The 19,855-nt window shown below is 49.5% G+C and overlaps 1 protein-coding gene across 8 annotated transcripts in view; it reads right to left on the bottom strand.

Moving 5' to 3' along the window:
* Window positions 1-19,855, bottom strand: part of LOC144934860 (membrane-associated guanylate kinase, WW and PDZ domain-containing protein 2-like) — a 69,873-nt gene that overhangs the window by 23,611 nt on the left and 26,407 nt on the right. For 6 of the 8 annotated variants that reach the window (XM_078861097.1, XM_078861098.1, XM_078861100.1 and 3 more), the window contains exons 5-6: window positions 5,977-6,096; window positions 1,896-2,102 (exon numbers count right to left, since the gene is read on the bottom strand). In XM_078861097.1, coding sequence (XP_078717223.1) covers window positions 1,896-2,102; window positions 5,977-6,096 — 327 coding nt within the window. Of the gene's footprint in view, window positions 1-1,895; window positions 2,103-5,976; window positions 6,097-17,135; window positions 17,270-17,734; window positions 17,970-19,855 lie in introns of those variants that run through there. The other 2 variants (XM_078861101.1, XM_078861102.1) reach the window with 2 other exon arrangements.

The following is a 19,855-nucleotide window of genomic DNA, read 5'->3' as shown; positions in this document are numbered from 1 at the left end:
TTAACATGCCCTTTCATCTTTGCTTTTATTTGAGAGAGAGAGGGGGGGGGAGATAAAAAATATATAACAAAATTCCAACATCCGACCGTTGGACAATTCCAGGAAATGGGGGGGAGGGTGTGGGGGGACTGTGCCTTTGCTTTTCCGGGTTGGGGGGGGGCGTTGGGGGAGGTGCGCGATCTTTCCCGTGCGCACACCTGCGACCCGAGCTCCCGCCGCCTCTCGCGGGGCCTGGCGGGACGGGACGCCCGTGGACTCACTGTAGGAGGTCACGGCCTCCTGCAGCCCGGCGGGGCTGGGGGGGCGTCCTGGTTAATGGAGCGTGCGTGTTAACGAGCGAGGGCGTGAGGATGAGGTTTGGGAAACGGGCGGGAGGTGGAGACGGACGTGAGCCACTGGCCGGCCAAGGATGTGATTATGGCTCCCGTGGGAGAAGGAGACGCTGGGGAGGATGGTGGTGATTGGGGGTGGCTCTGGACGTTTACAAACGCGCTCGGCACGATGCAGCAATGGGATTCAAATACGATGCCGATTACGTTTTTGTCGCTAGAACACCGTGGTGGCACCGGTTGAATGTAACACCAAGTCTTTTTCTCTCACTAACGCAGCCTCAAACTCACGGGGGCTCCCATTGCCCCCACAAAACACCACAGCTGTGTCGGGTTGAGGGCAGTCTTCGTCGTTGCCCACTTGGTACGCCAATAGTATACACTGAAAAGTGCGTTCAATAAACAATGATTGATTGGTCTGCAAGGAAATGCAACCTGCGATAGTCACGTGATCTCTGTCTGTAATCTGAATGGCTGTTGCCATCTCAGTTGTCCATAAGGGGAAACAGTGAGCTGATGTTTTTTTTCCATAAGATTTGGGCAACTGCCAGGACTGTAAGAAATTGTGTACATGACTTTAAAATAAACTATTCTTACGCGCACTGTTTAATTCACGTGGCGCAAGTGAAAGAACCGATTTTAAATCGCCGAATCAAATGTAACATGTAGCTGCAGGCAGACAAGGTCAACACTTGCACCCCTACAGAACCATCGAACAATCCACAGCCCTTTGCAGGAATGGGGCCAATTTTATAAAGGACTCTACCAAATGCTGCATGTAAGGGGTGCACATGCAGGTTGGCAAGGGGGTGATTTTCCGTAGCTGAAAACGTTCCCTGGGTTTGCAAACGATTCACCACCACCACCGGCGCCAGCAGCATCAGCAGCAGTAACTGCGATAGGGAGCGGAGGCCATACGCACGGCTGTGTGAATCTGAAAAGGATATTGCCATTTTGCTTTTGTCCCTGAACTTTTCGCAGGAAGAGGCAATGTGCATCCTGTGCGAGCTCCACTCTTGAGATAAACACGCCAAGGCGGAGTGGGCATTTATAGAGCTCTTAGCGGAGGGGTGCGTCAACACAAATTCGTTTTGTTTTGCAGTGAACTAAACAAAAATAAATGCGTACGTGCATGAGCAAAGGCATCAAGATCTCTGTCCACGAGAGATAAAGAATCTCGGAGGGCTCTCGCACAGTTACGTGACTCACTTAGACCAATAGTGTGAATGGACACTCACCCTGGTTGTGAATAAGAACAAAAAAAAATCTGTAAGAACCGACACTTATTGAAATTAAGAATCACCTTACATTATTTGACAGGCTGACTGACTGCTTGATTCAATGACTGATTGGAAATAATGAACAATTAGTGACCGATCGACTCACTGTCTGACCAACCAGCTGACTGCTTGATTTACCGAAAGACTGTCTACCTGACCAAATGATCGACTCGATTGCTCGACCGACCGACTGATTGACCAATCCACCACACGGCTGCCTACAACCGCACACACCACCACCAACCGAACGTCACGACGTCCACACTCGAGATTCCCGGATGCCCACCTGGTGTGCCGCAAGCGCCGTTGCCGTTGACCGCGGCGTCGTTGGCCGCGCCGCGCCCCCCGCCGCCGGGCCCCGTCGCTCGCTCCATGTCGGTGACGGACTGGTTGCGTCGCCGTTTGCCCTCAGAGCTCGGCCGGGCTCCCGGCAGCAGCAGCTCCAGCGGCAGCACCGCCTCGGCCGAAGGCACGGGCGTGCCGTAGAAGTTGCCTGTGCACGCGCGCGGGGGCGAGGGGGCCGAGGGGGCCGACACAACACGAGGCCTGTTGGTCGCGGTCAACCGTCATCTATCCGCAGGTGGGTGGCGGTCCCCACGATCCGTCGGCAATTCTAAAATTCTCAAGGGCCTGCGAAGCGAAGGTTAATCCACCAACTGCAAGCAAGCCGTTCATCGCTCCGTCCCGCTCCATCTCCGTGATGGGCGCATCCCTCCCGTATAGAAATACAGTACAAGAATGGATTTTGCTGTATAAACCCACCTCCCACTCCCTGCACACAACAAAGCTCTGCAAGTTCGATCATTACATGCTTGTGATTGCTGGTCACCTATGCAAGCGATGTCCAGGCTGAATTACCTGCTTAGCTTCCAAGACCTGACGAAACTGGCCGCAGTCCTGGTGATTTGGTCACAGATCCATGGGCTAAACAAATAAGCATTAGTCAGGGGCCTTTTAACCACGTGGAAGCTGGTCGAGAATTATCCCGGTTCAGCAACGACAGATCCACAGAAGTCTGCTGTGGACGAATACGTCATTCTATTCCTTACTTGGCAAAACTGAACGCTGTCCTTTTATTATTGTGATTGCTGGGAGCCGAGCGACAAAGCCGGGAGGGTGGCGCTTCAGCTGGGAGCAGAGGACGCTGGTGCTATGTATGTGTGTGTTGAACTTCTTTCACACCGTATGTTGTCAACCGTGCTAATCGAAGGTGCGATGGGAGGACAACAAACTAAACACAAAAAGCAGTTTTAAATACATTCTTTTTTAGTCTAGATTTAAAAGTGCATAGCTCCTGTGGTTTCCGAATACCGTAAGAGCATTCCAGACGGCCGCAGAACCGCATCCGTAAGTGCGATGCCTGTGACAGTCTTTGTGCGATGGCCAGCCAAAAGCTGCTGCTGTGAGCATGACCGGAGTTTGCGCAATGGTTTATGCTCCTTGGCGAGATGAGTAAGATATTGTGGTTCATTTGTGGCAAGCACTGTGTGTAATGAGGGCGACCTTGTAATGTATTCGTTCAGCAACCGGATGCCAATGCGGCAACGAAGCATCACGAACAAAAGCTGACCCTAGACGGATTCTCAAACAGCCGCCTCCCCACACAACCCCCTCTAGCCTTTCACCCCTTGCGGCAGAAAATGGACGGTTCCCACTGGCCCCGGAAGGGCGGTGGGGAGATGAGGGTTTGCGTTGTCGGGTGATTGCTCCAGTATATTACATGTGTAAAGATTATGATGATGATGATTCTGAATTCAGGACCGAAGTAATCGTGTTATATTGCACGTCACAGGCTCGTCGGTGGCTCCGTGGTTTGATTCCGTTTGACTCGGGCCACAGATCCGAACGGTTAATGTCACCTTGGTGAGCGGGCGTGATGAGACGCTTCCCGTTTTAACGTCGTTAAAAGATAATTACTTGAAATAGGAGGGTGGCCTTTTTTCACATGTTACATTTAATAATTTGCTCTTTCTATAATTTGCAGCGCTATTAGCCCCAATTTTTTAAAAATAAATATATAACTGAATGTGGTTGCTCAAAGTCAAAGTGTCCCTCTACTCAAATGAGCATCTTGTGCTGACCATCTCCGTTAGCAGCCATGATCTATCAACTGCTGGATGGACGCCTCCCAAAAGCTATTTCAGTCTCTCGCGGTTCTGTGATGTAACAACCCATCTAACGCCTGCACAGTAGAGGTGCTTTTAGGCATGTTCCTTCCTTTCGTTAGTCTTGACCACTGGCCATCATCTATTCTAGCAACATTTCCTGCCCAAATCCACTTACTTTTATAAACAGTCAAACTTGATCTTGTATATAGTCTCGAATCTGTGTGTGTCTCTTTTTCGGTCTCTAAGCGTAATCGTTTTTCCTCATTTTATTTGTCAACGCCCGTGGTTCCGATCCACATGGGACAACAGTGTATCCAAGTCAGTCGGTGGAAGTTCCTCATTCCCAAGGCGAGGGCCTGCCTTTCAAAGAACAAAACAGATCATGGTCGGTGGCTGCACCAAACGCAAGCCGACTGCTGCTCACAACCTCGTTAAATAAAACAAAAGCAAAAAAATGCTTAGCAATAATCACACGACAGAGCAGTGGATAATTATAATCATTGACATCGTGCTTAAAACATTCCATTAGAGCCTCGAGGGGCAGGTGGGGCCTATTAAGCATCGTTAACCATTTCTCTATGCCATTGCGGCCTCTTCCACGATGAGCGAGTGTCAGAATGCGGCCCACGCTAAACACAGAGTTGCGTCGCGAGCGACACGACAACAATCGCCGACGTGGGTTTGTGTTCGGGAGACGTCAGTCGGGGTCTCAGTATGATTGCGTGAGGCAGAGCTCTCTCTCTTGCTGAGGTTTTAATTTATTTGTAACGACCCCCTCGTCCTCCCCATGCCTGCAGCGTCAAAGAAAGGCAACCGACAAACGAGCGCAAATACTGCCACTTCCCCGGACGCTCGATCAGCTTTGCAGAGTACGCGAGCGACGGACAAGGCGCACGCAGGGCCCGATTCGCGTGCTGGCGATTGTTCAGCCGAATTGTATTTTTGGTGAAGAGGTTGCCGATGTCTCCGCCGCGAAAGCAATGCGTGTCGGGCCCATTTCATCTGCGTGCAAATCAACGAAACCCATCGAGGTGGTCTGCCCAAAGCGTTGCTCAAATCGCAGACGCGCAAACACAAACAAAATGAGCGCGCGGGAATGTAGCCATGCAATCCGCCGCAAGCGGAAAAAGGCACGTGGCCTCATTTACGGCTCCGATCCCGCGAGATACAAAACCCCCACGTCGACCTCGGGGTGAAGCGGACGTCGCTCCGCACGGGAGCACTCGCGACGCCATCGACCACGTTTGTAATGAACGGAGCGCGGTGCGCGCCACTCAATTACCGCGGTCAATTTCCACGGTCAAGAACGCGCGGCGGTGGGCACCGCCTCTCCACCGTGCGCCGAGTCGGGCCGTGCCCGGCGGGACGGTGGATCGGGCTGTCGCGATATGACGCTACCGCATTACGTCGTACGATACGACATTCGCGATCGTTTTATCGCTCGTGTTGATCAACTATTGTTTTCATCGTGATTCTCGTTGTTTGTTTACATTTTCTCGACTATTATATCTACTGGCCAAATGTTTATCAAAAGTAACAAACTCATTTATTAAGAGCTGTAGATAAATAGCTATTGTCCATTTCACGGGTGCTTTACGCAATGTCTTCCGGAGTAACCGACGGCATAGCGGTTACGTGGCGTCTCATTTAAGTAGTTCATTGCAATTGTTTTAGAACGGATTATTGTGTAACTGGCAGTGTGAGCATCACAAGCAGTAGAGACTGTAGAGTTGAAATGACTGGAAGACTTATGTCAGGCCTAAGTTGAGTGAACTCCAGTTTAAGAACTTTCTGCAGAGCACAGAACAAAAATACAACAATAACACGCTAACTACGATTACAGAGCTATAGGAAAGTGATATCCCAATAACCGTCATAGGATCATTCTTATCATGAAATATCCTATCACGGCAAGTCTAGCGGTGGATCAGTGTCATACAACAATATGATCACCATATCGTGTGGTGAAAAACGATATCACGGCAATCCTAGTAAGAAGTGGCGACGATCGTGAGTTCGTGAAATATCTACGGGACCTTTTTGCCAGTATCAAAAATGATGAACAACAAGAATAGGTTTTACCCTTTCTGGCAATAAAACAGGAGGTGTTAAGATATTCAAACACCAAACAGAAACCTTTTGCAAGGCATCAAAAGTACTGCATTAAATACACGTACCTGTGGCAAAACATGCAAACAAAGTTGATATCGTGTCATGTCGTGAGAAGCGCAATCGTGGCGGCGCGGGCGGGGAGCGCACCTTCGTAGGTGCCGGTCTCCAGCAGTGCCCCCCTCTTCTCGAGGTCGGAGAACTCTGCCGCGCTGATGAAGTTGTAGTCGACGTCGGGGACCTCGCCCTCCCGGGGTGGCCGAGTCGTGCCTGCGGGAAAGACACACAGGCACGTGAGCGCACGTTAGAGAGACGCAGACCGAATAAAAACTAAACGGCGTCACCGTTTGGGTGCGCGCCGCACGGGTTCCTGCGCGGAATTGACGCCGTCGTTCGACGGGAACACCAATGTTACTGTGATTTGTGTAGCGTCTGAATGCAGCTGCGTCTCCATACATATCATCTTGACATGAATTAATGATCACACATGAACAACCGTTGTCATCTTCACCATCATCATCTTTATTGTAATTATAATCTTTATCATCACCATCCATCCCGAGTGAGGCTTCTCTATTTTATGGTAGGTCAACCCATCCCTCCGATTAGCACGGTTGGCCATGGTGCGAAAGAAGTTCAACATATATACATACGAGACTGGTCCCTGCCATGAGAATATGGAATTTCCACTCAAAGCTAAAGACCACCATCAGAGAAGGGTGGTGACAGCGCAGCGACTGTTTGAGGGTGGGAGCACGTCACGTGCCGTCGTCTTAACGCCAGCGCTGATTTAGAGTGAGACTCCACTCCAAACAAGACGCACGATTCTCATCCTGTAGACCCCTGTCTCACCAGCACGCTGAGGCATCATTCAACAGCCCACATGACCAACAAGACATGAGTGGGCCATCATCCAGCAGTGGATTTACAAAGGGATGTACTTATTATTATGACAGGTGCAACGATCCACGCCTTGGCGATTCGATGATTCTTCGCGATGCGGTATCGGGATTCTATTCAAGAACCAATTCTTATTTTGCCTTGTTTGTAATATCTCCCTTCTACCGGTCGTCTCATCGTTTATCGTCGTTCATCTGATCTTTCTTGTCTGTACTATCCATATTGTTATGATTATATTGAAGAATCAATTGTTCTATACTTTAACATTGTGGTTAGTGTCGCTGCCTCTAGTGGCTTGGGTGGTGGGGGGGGGGTCACGTGAACCCATTAATTACAACATACACCAATTGAAGAATGTCGTTCCTCACACGTGCGACTGAACGCGCATATCGGGAACTCTGAGAATCGATATTCATCAATGAATTTGACATCGTCACCACCCCCAATTATTACAAGAGGGACAATGAATACACCCTGCAGCCACTCTCGGCCACTGCGATAAACAAGAGGGCGGCGATTCCCGAATGCACTTATTACAGTCAAAATGTTTGACCACCTTTGAATCCTGTGAACGGTCACCGTTAAAAGTCTAAAGGGTGCTGTTAAAAGGTATTTTTTAAAATCCCTCCCCAGCGCCAAAGCTTTTCTTGCCTGAATACAGCTCTGTCAACAGAGCCGACGGGGTGATGCAGTTTCGAAGTAAAAAACGTTTAAAACGGTCGCCCACCACGTGACTCAAGGGAGAGGGAACGGAGGGGGGGGACATCAGCGCGACGAAGCCACGGCTTTTGTTATTCCGTAGATCGGCTGCGCAGGATCTGTGCGGACGTCCTTTGCGCGAGCAGCCATTGGGTCGGGGATTTTTTTTTGTCACGAAAAGCCAAATCTGTAATTGTTCCGCGGTGACTGTGGGACCGCTTGGGAACGAGCCCACACGTTTTCGATTACCGTTATGGTTGGATTCAAATCGTATTGGTCGTTTCAAAAGGAAACGGTAATTTCTTCATGTTTGTGCGAAGGCTGCGCGCGGAAGAGGTTTTTGTGGGCGGGGGGGCGGGGGGGCTATGCCAGTCACCCCGTGAAGGTCTGACAATAAATTACTGAAATAATTACACGCTGCCTCCGAGGATAGCGGGCTACAAAATAAATGGACAGGTAATAAAGGCGTCCGATTTATCACTCGAGTAAATAAATGTAAAATGATCATAAATATCAAACATTTAATGATACATTATTTTCAGCCCTCTCTAAATCCACTGCGGGATGTAGGCCTCCCCACGCTGTTGTCGGTCGTGGGGGTTGTTTGAGCGTACTTCACCAAGCTGATCAGTGCGGGTTGATGAAAGGGCAGCCCAGGACCCGTTCAGATATCACGTGCCACTGTTATCCGCAGCTGGCAATTCAACTCGGGGGTCAATGAGTTCATAAGGCATTACATTAACCATAATGTTACCAATCTGCCAATCATTAGCATTTATGAAAATTAATATGAATAGCAATAAACGCGTGAATACAATGTGTAAAATCGAGATACTGTACACAGTTGAACAGCGTTAACAGAGCTCCACACCCGTGCCTAACCACGAGCTTGCTGCTCAAAAAAAATAACAACGAATACATACAGTGTATACGGCGGTCTTTATGTTTCTACAATTCAATCCGTTGCAAACACAAGCGCACAGAGCCCGTGCCTTTGTTCCACGCATTCCAGCATCAAGGGCAGCGGTCGCTCCCTCGCACTCCACGTGCCGTCCCACGCTCTCTGTCAAAACTCTCCATGCCGAGCCGGGCGCCTCGCGACCCCCCTTCCTGACGCATGCTTTCAAAAAGGGGCAGCTCCTCCACCGCACACGGGGAGCTTCGTACGGCCCTCATGCTTCACAGCCCTTGCGCTTCAGAGGCCTCACGCTTTGCACGGTCCTCGCGACTCGCACGGCCCCCGCGCTAATCCTGCCGCGGTTTCACGGCCGTTAAGTTCCACGTTCGACTCCGCTCGTGAACTCCGAGTGCGGTCTCCTGGGTTGGGTCGTGTGTTGAGCATTTGTTCTCTCGAGCGTTCGCCACGCACTGCTGCTGCTGCCGCCACGAATTTAACTCCTGAAAATGCCAGCAGTTTTGTCGCCACGCAACTTGAAATACAATCGGGTTTTGAAACGTACGCGTTATTATATTACCGTAATCTTCTCATTACTATCACAATAACACTCATTTAGTATATATTATTTGGGTCATTCGGTAAAGTCACGAAAATAGGTTCAAAGAAAATAACCAAAAAATGTATTTGTTATTTTCTTTGAACCTATCTACATGACTTTACCGAAAGACCCAAACAATATGAATTCCTGCAGTCACGAAAGCTTTAAGTCAAGATTTAATTTAGTACAGTTAATATTTTTGGCATTCGTGCCATTCTTATAATAATAATACTGGTAGGAACCTCCTGGTTACACCAGCCCACAGGAGATTATTCTCTCCGTCCGTCCAGCATCACAAAATGGGAGGGGTGGGGTTGGGTGGAGAGGGGAGGGTGGGGAGGGGCTGGGTGGGGAGGGTGTGGAGGGGCTGGGTGGGGAGGGTGTGGAGGGGCTGGGTGGGGAGGGGCTGGGTGGGGAGGGTGCGGAGGAGCTGGGTGGGGAGGGTGGGGCTGGGTGGAGAGGGAAGGGGCTGGTCACCCCGTGATGCCCTTATAAAACTCAACGTTTAACCTACTCACGCCGGCTTGTGCCCGCCCTCACAGTCGGGCATATTTGCGGAATACACCACGCCGCCGTTGACCCTGGCCATTGACCGAGCAACCCAACGTTCCTACCAGCTCCCTCCGCAGGAATGTGCTTTACTTCTGCAAGGCATATTTCTCAGTAGATCCCGAGGCTGTCAGGAAGGCGCGATGATGCACAGAGAAGTGAAGTCCGCCAGTAGGGGGCGGATGCTGCAATGTGATTTTACCCAACTAAGTAATTGTAAACCAGTTGAAGGTCTACTTTTCAAGGGAGAAACAAACAAAAAAAACACGTCAACGGAAAGGCCTCTTAATTTAACTCGAGCGACGAAGATCACAGTTGGGAATATCGGAAACAACAAGTTCTGAGAGATAAGAAGATCAGGAGCCGATTAAGTCATTGATATTAAGAGGTTTATAAGAGGAGCAACGTTAACATCGACTCTGTACATGGCACAGCAATCATTGCTTCTGCCCGCGCCCTGCGCCAACTCCAGTTTGCGCATGACTTAGCGAGGCGAGTGCACAGACCGAACATTATACATTCCGAGTGCCGCGCATGAACTTATGAACAAATTCCAACAACCTCCACCGCTCTCAGATAACCACAATCACATGTTCCCGCATACGCAGGGCTCGCTTTGGCATAAATCACAAATTAATTTCAACTGCGGACGGACTTAGGGCGGGTCGAGACGGTCCCACAATTAAACGAGAGCTCGGAAGTCGACAGCCTCCACGGCGCGGCTTAAGTCTGGCGCCTTGGAATGATTGTGAATTCGGCGTGTGGTGGGGGGGGGCAGGAAAGTATGCACCGGGGACCATGCGGAGTAGCCAGGGGGGGCGCTTACAAAGGCTATAATACAACACAGCATAATTTCCTTTTATATGGCGCACGCCATGCAGAGCGCATCCCAGGGGGCTTTACAATAGCGGCCACGCTTTTATTTTTAAAGGCGACCGGCCAATCAATCCAGCTCAAAAGTAAGCTAACGCAAACTAAATATGCTTTTTAAATTTCGATTTCAAAGATTCGATTGTGCCAGCAGCCTTCTTGATAGGGGGACTTGGAATTGAATTCCAGAGCCAGGATGCGTAACAACTAAAGACCAAGGCGAGCCGTAATGGAGATGTCGTATATATGGCTTCCCCCCCCCCCACTGTCAAAACTCTGGGGGGGGCCCTCTGCCATCTATATTCACATGCTCACATCATAAGTTTCGCAGTGATCGAACCGGTATTGTGTAAACGGGCGGATGCATTACAGGCTAACGAAGCTGTCCGACGAGTCAAAAGTGCTGGCTGTCAGTCCGTCTGTCGCCCCTGTGGAAATTTGAGCCTCTGGGTCACACTCCCAACGCATGCCGCGAAAAACCAAATCCATTCCAGGTGCACGGCTCTGTAAAGGCGGCAGAGAGACTCCCTCTTCCCACTTCCCCTCTCTGTGTGGAGTGGAGGAGAGGCGAGTGTCAGGAATGGAACCTGCAATGTTGCCTCCCATATAATAGGTGGATGTACGACTGTGCAACTGCGGCACCGGGACCTTCCCTCCCATGCCGTGTGAAGGTCGCGGGGGTTATGTGTCCGTACTTCACAACGCTGGTGAGTGCGGGTTGGTGAAGGTGGGGAGCATCGACCCGGGGCAAGAACGCAATTCACATTTTTTTTTGCACAAGGCTCTACCGGCAACCTTGGGCCTGTAGCATATAACACTTGTTATTATGGTGGTCGCACATCCAAGCACAAGCACTATCCAGGCTCAAACTCGCTGACAAGGTCAGACACATTCTGGGTGATTTGGCTGTAGGTCCCATCATATGAGCTTCATACATTTTACTTCTTACTTTCATCCTTCCCCACCCACCTCCACCATTTTCATTCCCATTCTGCTATCCCTGTCGTGTCATGAGACAAAAAATAAATTCCATTTCGAACACTTCTGGTGAACCGAGCGACCATGATATGTTCTCCGAGTTGATCAAGAAGAGAGAGATAATGTTCCTGGGACACGTGCTGCGGAAACCCAGAGACTGCCTGGAGGTGGTGATTCAAGGCTCCATCCCGGGAAAGCAACGGCGAGGCCAACCCAGGAGAGCTTGGGTTGGTGACACTGTTGCTAGGACAGGGCCCAGTGTGAGACAACTCCTAGTGATAACTGCCAGAAACAAGTGCTCAGAGCCGTAGGATAGTCCATCTCGTGGCCAGCCCTCAGACAGAGGAAGGCTAGAAATGGATCCAAATGTTTGCTTGTGCAAGTCAATGGCCCTCGGAAATTGACGTGACAGAACAACTTCTGAGTTCCCTCCAAGAGACCTCTGAACCACACTTGAAGGCACACCTTTTTATACAGATTGCAAATAGTGTTAAAATTGTGCAGTTATTGGTAACTTTCCTGAGACCATCACATCGCTACACTTGAGGACCTGGTTTTATCATGGGCAGCACAATCCCAGGTTCAAACCCAGGGTCAAACCCAGGGTCTCAGCAGCACTCCCTTACTGCTGATGTGGAAGAGCCCAAGAGTGACCCAGCCAATTTTAAGCTTCGAAAATCCCAACCAATGAACAATCAGGAGCAATACTTTACACCACAGCAGAAAAAAATATTCAACATTTGAAAATAAAAACATTAGACATTAAAATAAACTACAACTTTTTTTATATTTCCAAAATAATGGCAGAAAATGCAAATGGTATAAAAATGCAGGTAGAATGTATGGGTGCAATCAAAAATCGTTTATCTAAAATGGTCGTCCTTTAGTTTTGCGAGACATACCTTGACAAGATTACAAATCACATTATCATGGCAGAACCGGCTGCACAGATGTTCATCGGCTCATATTGCTGCTGACATGCATGGATATTTGCTTGGGCAGGAAACTTGTTGGATTTTTTCATTTCACATTAGGAAATAATGGAGAAAATCGACAGTGACAATGATCAAATACTCCACTCTTCGGTATCTGCCTACATCTTAAAAGCTGTGCGCTAATACCAGCGATCAGAAAACAATGACTCAATAAATCATCGGCTGTCTTATTTTGTTGGCAATTATATTCCAATTGTGCTAGCGGTGTCGTTTTACAAAATGAAGAAATTATATTTGGGAACTCTGCAGCTAGCAGTGCATCACCCTGTGTCACGGACCGACGCCAGAAGATGATGTCACACAACTACTTCTGATATCGCCTCACGGCCCTCTACATTTGCAACTTATATTCTCTGCAAAGAGTGTTCACATCATATCAATTATCAGAGCTGAAAGTTAGCTAAATTAAATGCAGAACCCAAATTAAATGGTATTGATTTTGTGTACAGTCACTGGTGCCCCGGGTGAGACCAGCCACTCGACTTGAGAACACGGCTTTATCTCGGGCGGCTGTCACCTGGATTCGACCCCAGGATCTCAGCAGTGCCGCCTCATTGCTCTGACCTCTGCGCCACCCACCCTCCTCCTTCTTCAAATATATTATTGATGCGTCTCTAATCTGCTATTACCCTGACAGCACAATACAATTTGAATTTATAAAGCGACCAAGTGGCAAGTGGTGGCGACGGTAGTTAACGCACTGCGCTATGAACTCAGCAACCTCAGTACCTGAGTTTGATTCCCCGCCTTGGCTGGCCCTGCTGCGAACATGCACGGACCAGTATGGTGAAGTATGGTCAAAAACACCCCACGACCGATACTCTTTTTACTATTCTTATTTTACCAGGTAAGGCCCACTGCGCTGTTTGCTCTTTTTCAGAAGCGACCTTGCCACAAATGATAGCTCAACAAAATGGATTATTACGTGGAAATTTATAGTAGCAAAATTATCTAGACGCATGTTTATAAATGTGGAGGTAAAAACTGGAGGACCCGGAAAAAACATCCACGTGACCACGGGGAGAACATGCAAACTCCAAGTAAACACGTGTCAGGGTCGGGATCGAACCCACGACCTCCTGTATACCAAGCGAGACAGTTAAAATCTCGCCACCGTGGTGCTACAGCAGGCCTTCATCCAACAATGGATTTATAAAGGGCTTTCAATTATTTTAATGTATGTGTCTACATGTGACTGCATCTCTAGACACTGAGCATAGTGAGGGCCACGGACAGTAGTGGAGGGCGTGATAATCAAGAAGGAGAGTGGGGGGGGGGCACAGAGGTAAGGAGATGGAGGTGCAGTGGGGAAGATGTTATTGAAGAGGTCACTCATCAGAAGAAAGAGCAGAGACGGTCTTAAGCCCGTAATTACAGAGAGGCATAGCTCTTCGCCTAGGCAGTGAAACTCGATTTGTCCAATATAATATGTAGGGGGCGCTATGGGCAGATAATGTCATCTCTGTTTATTTGCACCGGTACTTCTGTTGCCGAGTGGGAATGCGGGACTCAACACTGGTAATAGGATGAATTTCCCACCACTTCCGGGTCCCCCTCTTACCCATGTGACAACTCAGATAAGAAGGTGACAGAGCTTCCACGAGGCCACTTCCAAAGTGACAGGTCTGTGCAAACGGCTCTGATAATAGGAGGCATTTTCACACATTTCCAGGTTGCTTCCTCGTATCCATGCAAAAGCACCGATAATTATCGGCTGATGTTGCCACTACCTCCAGGTCATTGATTTCATCCGCACGATGGCTTGGATAATCAAAAGACTTTGCCAACACCGACAGGCCACTCCTCACATCAGCGGAGGGGCTTCAACGTTGGGCAAAGTGTAGCGTACGGATTAATCGGACACCTACGTGCACGGATAATTATAAACACGGAAAATAAGGACCTGGTTGAGAGGAGTTGTATTGTATGTACAGCCAGAATGGCATATACTTACTATGGTAGTGCATTAGGGGCCAGGGCAAACTGTTTATATAACAAAGCGCAGTTGATCAATACTGCAGCATGTCAATGACCACACACGCACACACACGTACACAGCAAGTCTATAACCGCAGTGCTTAACCGTACATCAACAAACGCAAAGTGTACATGTCATTACAGTATACACTGCGGTATAGTGTACTGTGTTATGTGCCACCGTATTGTGTACATTAGATGTGAATGAATACACACGTATAATTGGAATCATGTCGCTGGGTTCATAGTTCAGTGCACTAACGGCTGTGGAATTGCTCCGCAACATAGTCGTATAAAGGATAACATAATGTATGTAATAAATATTAAGATTCCCTCTAAAGCTTGCAAAGGCTGTTGGGGCAAGCACTATTAGCGAGCACCTATGAAGGCCGGCATGATGCACGAATGAGCAGTGTGGTCAGCACCATGGCCAGCTGCCTTCGTCTCCCCCGTGCCCATGTTTATACACTGCACCGTGTAGTACTCAATTACGGCTGAGTGAGCTGACGGAAAACCCAGGACCAAATTGGATATTCACCAATTGGTGTCGGCCCTACGACTGACACATGCAACATGTCTACACCTGCAATGTTCAATCATACGGTAGTACAACAGTGTAGGTCAGCAATCCTCCCGTGAATCACGTGACTTCTGCAAAGCCACATTCACTCTGAATCCCTCCCCTCTCCCCGCCCCCCCCTGTGAAAAGAGACGCTGCTCCATACAGCTCTAACTCCTGCTTGCTCCTTCCTTCATTCTCCCTCTGTTACCTCCCCCATCATCACGTCTCGACCCCCGACATCTCGGCCTGCTCATCCCTTCTCCCCCCCCTCCTCCTTCCCTTCCTTTCCCACCCGGTTCTCCTTCTTGCATCCTGCGGCTCATCTTTGTCCGTCTTGGGGACTTCAGTCCCGGCATCCCGTTCCCTATTACGGCTATTCCGGCTCTACTCAGCCTTCCCATGCTGTGCCATGGCTAAAACATTTCGTAGTATGCACAGTGTCATCACAACAATATGTTACAGGAACGAACGTCACATGTGCCCACCATGATTCCCAAACCCCGCCGTCACGTTAACCACAGCCACATACGTCACGTGTAAATGGGCACACAAGCAACATGCGCACGCGCGCCTTATTCAACCGCACAGTAAGTTTATGTAATGTGTCTTTGGGAATATCGTAAAAAGATTATTTGTGACAACCACTATAACATATAATGTATGCTGTGCCATAGTTGACATGTCAAGGAGCACACATGCGTGCATGCCCGCCTACATCTACACCGTTCGATCACACATCAACAACGGCGTATGCTATAGGTCTAGAGGTGAATATGAACTTATTGTGGTAGCAAATTATATACTACACTGCAACACAGAATGGTGAGGAAACAGAATGGTGAGACAACCCCCGTGATTGACACGGTATGAGGCCTTCATCCAGCAGTGGATTGACAAAAGGGCTGCACAACCTGATATAAAATATGCTAGCGAACACACGCACAGCATGTCAACATCTGCAGTGCTTAATATTGCATTAACAATAACCCAGCGCAGGTATGCAGTTGATGTGAATACAAACTTACTGTGATCGTGATGTATATACTCGAACATAATACACATGTTAAATGCGCAGACACACACAAATGCAGTATAGGCACACACATCCAGTCTGCAGTATTCAAAGTAATAACAGCGCACGGCATAGGCGTATACGTGAACATGAACTTATCGTGATTGCAAATTATATACTCCAACATATTACGTGCGTTAATGAACGCTCACACCCACACGTGCGCACGTGCAGCATGCCTACATCTGCACCGTTACATCATGCATCAACAACAGCACACAGTATATAAAGGTCTAGATGTGAACACCGGATGGCACAGGCATACAAACCTACCGTGGTAGTAAACAAAATGCGTACTCTAACGTAATACATGTGTTAATGAACACACGCGTTCATAGACATATATACACACACACAGCATGTCTCCAATCCGCAGCGCTCAGTCGTGCAGCGCAGCAGTAATAACCACCTCGTTCAAACCTCGCTGCATTTTGACCCCCAACAACGATGCAGCGGGGGTGGTGGAGGGGGAGATATAACGCCTAAAATTAAGCAGCAGCAGGAGCTGGAAGAGGTCACGGATGCCCGAGGTTAATGCCTCGCCGTTTCGAGCATCCACTGAGATGTAGGCGACCCCCCTAACTGCTGGTATAGCGATGGTGGTGGTGGTGGGGGGGGGGTAGTGGTGCGCGCTGGTGGACGCCGTTCCGAATCACCTGGTCGTGCGCCAGCTGCCGCCCGTCCCCTGCGGAATCCAAACGCGCCACGGTGTGCACGGTGTGCACGGTGTGCACGGCGTGCACGGTGTGCACGGTGTGCACGAGCCGCAGCGAGCGTCTCGCATCCGGCTCGCAGCACGGAGGAATGAATGTCAAACGCGGCGCGCACCATTTTCCCCCAACCCCCAAAGCCCCCACCACCACCGCCAACCCTCCCCAGCCCTGACTCCGCTAACCACGTCAAAATAATCCTGCAAGAGGAATAAATAGCGACAGCGATAAATATAAAACTGACCCACTGGATGTATTGTCCTGTCTTTTTTCCCCCCATGACCTTCCTTCCACACATCCCCACAAAAAACCTGAAATCACTGCACCTTCCTGCGACAACAACCGTGTGCTCGACGAGCAAAACAGATTTAGCAAAATCACAAACGTAAACATTTCCCCACGCGCGCCACGAGAATCCCCCCACCGCGGCCACGGCAGTTCGGCCAGCAAAGCAGAACTGCAGAATGCAGATCTCAAGTTTGGAGCAGCGGGAGCGCTTACCGAACAATGGATGGGCATGCACGGCGGTCTGCGAATCTCAAGGCTTTTATAGTTCGGTAACGACTAAGTAGAGTGGCGTCTGGCTGTTGTTATCAGCCTGCTGCACACAATCGCGCACGGCAGGGGCAGGCGGACCATGTGACTGGGATGTGCAAATTGCGAGCGGGGTGGATATAACACGGGCGCTCGCAGTAAGCCGAGCAGCGGCAGAAGCAGCAGCAGCAGCACCTCCTCGACATGATCAATCTATCCCTCTGCTTATCGGACAGACCCAATCCCACACCACCACCATCACCACAGAAAAAAACAATTTCATTGTCTGATCCAGTCGGTCACCTTCTCCATCATCAATAGGATGGATGATGCGAAAACAATGAGCACCTACATCACTACACATGCACCAGCTGCTTTAACATACACCATTCGCCGCTCACAACTCCGATTCGTTTGCGTTTATTTAAACCGCCCAATTCCTGCATTTCTGCATCGTAAATATGAACACCGGCCGCCCATGCAGGCACGCTGGGCGTGCGAGAATCGTATCCCCATTTAGTATCCGAACCCAAAGAGAAGACGCAACGTCGCTGTCGAACGAATACCTGTTGTTTCGCGGCCACCGTCGTCGGCTGTGAAACGAATTGCGCTCAGCTGTGCTTCCTTCTGTTAATGCCAGACACCCTCGGCACTCTTGACTCATGCCTCCTGCATGCTAACGTTCCGCTCCTCCCCAGCCGCTCCGGCTCCGTCCACCGCCTCCGCTGCTGCCACATGCCCAGGGGCCGGTCAGTTATTCTTCCAGAACTGTCTCGTTTTAACGGATTTGTGCGAGAGGGGGGGCGGTGGGTGTGAGGAGCGAGGCAGTGGGAGAGTGGGGGGGGGGGCGCGGGAGGGAGGGGAGTGCGGCTCAGGCAAGGCACGGATCAAACCGGGTCGAATTATAGGGGTCGAATTATTATTCATGATCACGGCTACGACGTAAATATTCCCCTACATCACTAAGCGTAAATCAATCAATCGATCAAGGCCATTTCGTTTATTTACAAGCTGGTGGGAATCCACTGATGTGCAATAGGTCACCTGGATAGGGGAGCCTCGAGCTCACGCACAGCGCAGCAATGCCGGGAGTGAGGACCATAAATACCAATCAGCCCGACAGTCCGGTTAACAATCGTGATCACACGCACGCGCGCCACAATGACATTTCCTAAATTTGCACACTTTGTCTCTTCACGTCTATTGCAATATAATTAATATCTAGTTTTAACGTACTGCAGCCACAGGATGTTAATTACAGGCTGTTTGTGCGGCTCGCAGTGTGTGTGCATGCGTATCTTTGGTTTTGTTTAACGTCTTGTTCGCCAGACTGGCCAAGCGCCCGGGTTTAAACACTACGCGAGCCTTCGGAGGCCTAATGGAATATCCTGTATAAATATTTTACAAGGGGAGACGTCAAGGAGCTAAAACAAACCCTGCCTCGCACCCGCGGCTGGACGGGGGCAATATTTCAGGCACGCACGCACGCACCCGCGCGCCGCCCCACGGAAATGTGCACGGACTCCGAGCCAGCGCCGCTACGCTGTTCCAGGTGGAGCCCGGCGGCCGTGGTGGCAGGTTCAGAGGTCGCGTGACGCGTGACGCGTGACGCGCGACGGGGGTCCCGGAGGAGAGAGGAGACGTGACAGCGGCGGTCGCACGGGATGAGTGCCGATATTGCTCATGGAATGTGCGCAGCCAAGCACCGTTGAGTCATCAGAAAATTCCGTGGCTTTGTTGCAACAATTTGTATTTGTCTTGGACCACAAATTCTCATTTGTTCATTCACTGACTCGCGCATTCATTCAGTGAATAATCTACAGTGTAGATTTTTTAACTCATCGTCATTTAGCATCAACAAAAGCGGTGTTGGCACCATGCTGGCCTTAATAAGTGAGTGCTAACAGCACTTGCCATAATAGCATCTATGCATACATGGCAGACCATTGCATGTTTTTGCAGTCGTGTTTGTTTGTGTGTAACCACATTTTAAAAATAGCGGGGAGCAGTAGTGTAGCGGTTAGCATGCTGCGCTACGAACCCGGCAATCTGTGTTTAATTCCCGCTCACGGCCAACACCAGTGATGATTATCGGAACCGGTCCTGGGCCTCCCCTAGGTCGACTCAACCTCAAATGAGTACCTGGTGTAAACATATTATTTGGGTCTTTCGGTAAAGCCACGTAGATAGAAAAAAGAATCAAAATAATAACAATATCACGACGTTTCGATCGCAACACAAGCAATCGTCTTCAGTTGAAACATCGCCAACCCACAACTCACCAGTGTGGTGAAGTATGGCCAAATAACCCCCACTGCTTGCATGGCATGGGAAGCCCTTGTACTGAAGTGGATGAATATAGGGTTTTATATGTTATGTATCATGTCCGAGATATATTTAGTTTGGGCTACATCTTCTTTGGAAAAGAAAAGACAAGCCAAGCACAAGCAGCACCTCAGCGTTCCAAAGAGCAGTGAGGAGGAAGACACTGGAAGATTTATTGAAGAGCTTAACGGGATATGGCAGTGAAACATGGGCACTGTGGATTAGTGAGATAAAAAAAAATATTTGTGATACTGAAGAATAGAGAAAATGAGCTTGCGTGATAAGAAGACCTCCAATTAGCACGGTTGGCTACGTACGGTGCGAAAGCAGTTCAACATACATACGTGTAAGACGGAGAATGA

The sequence above is a fragment of the Lampetra fluviatilis genome, chromosome 11, assembly GCF_964198595.1.
Source record: "Lampetra fluviatilis chromosome 11, kcLamFluv1.1, whole genome shotgun sequence".
Lineage (NCBI taxonomy): Eukaryota > Metazoa > Chordata > Hyperoartia > Petromyzontiformes > Petromyzontidae > Lampetra > Lampetra fluviatilis.
This window is presented reverse-complemented; position numbering and strand designations above follow the sequence as displayed.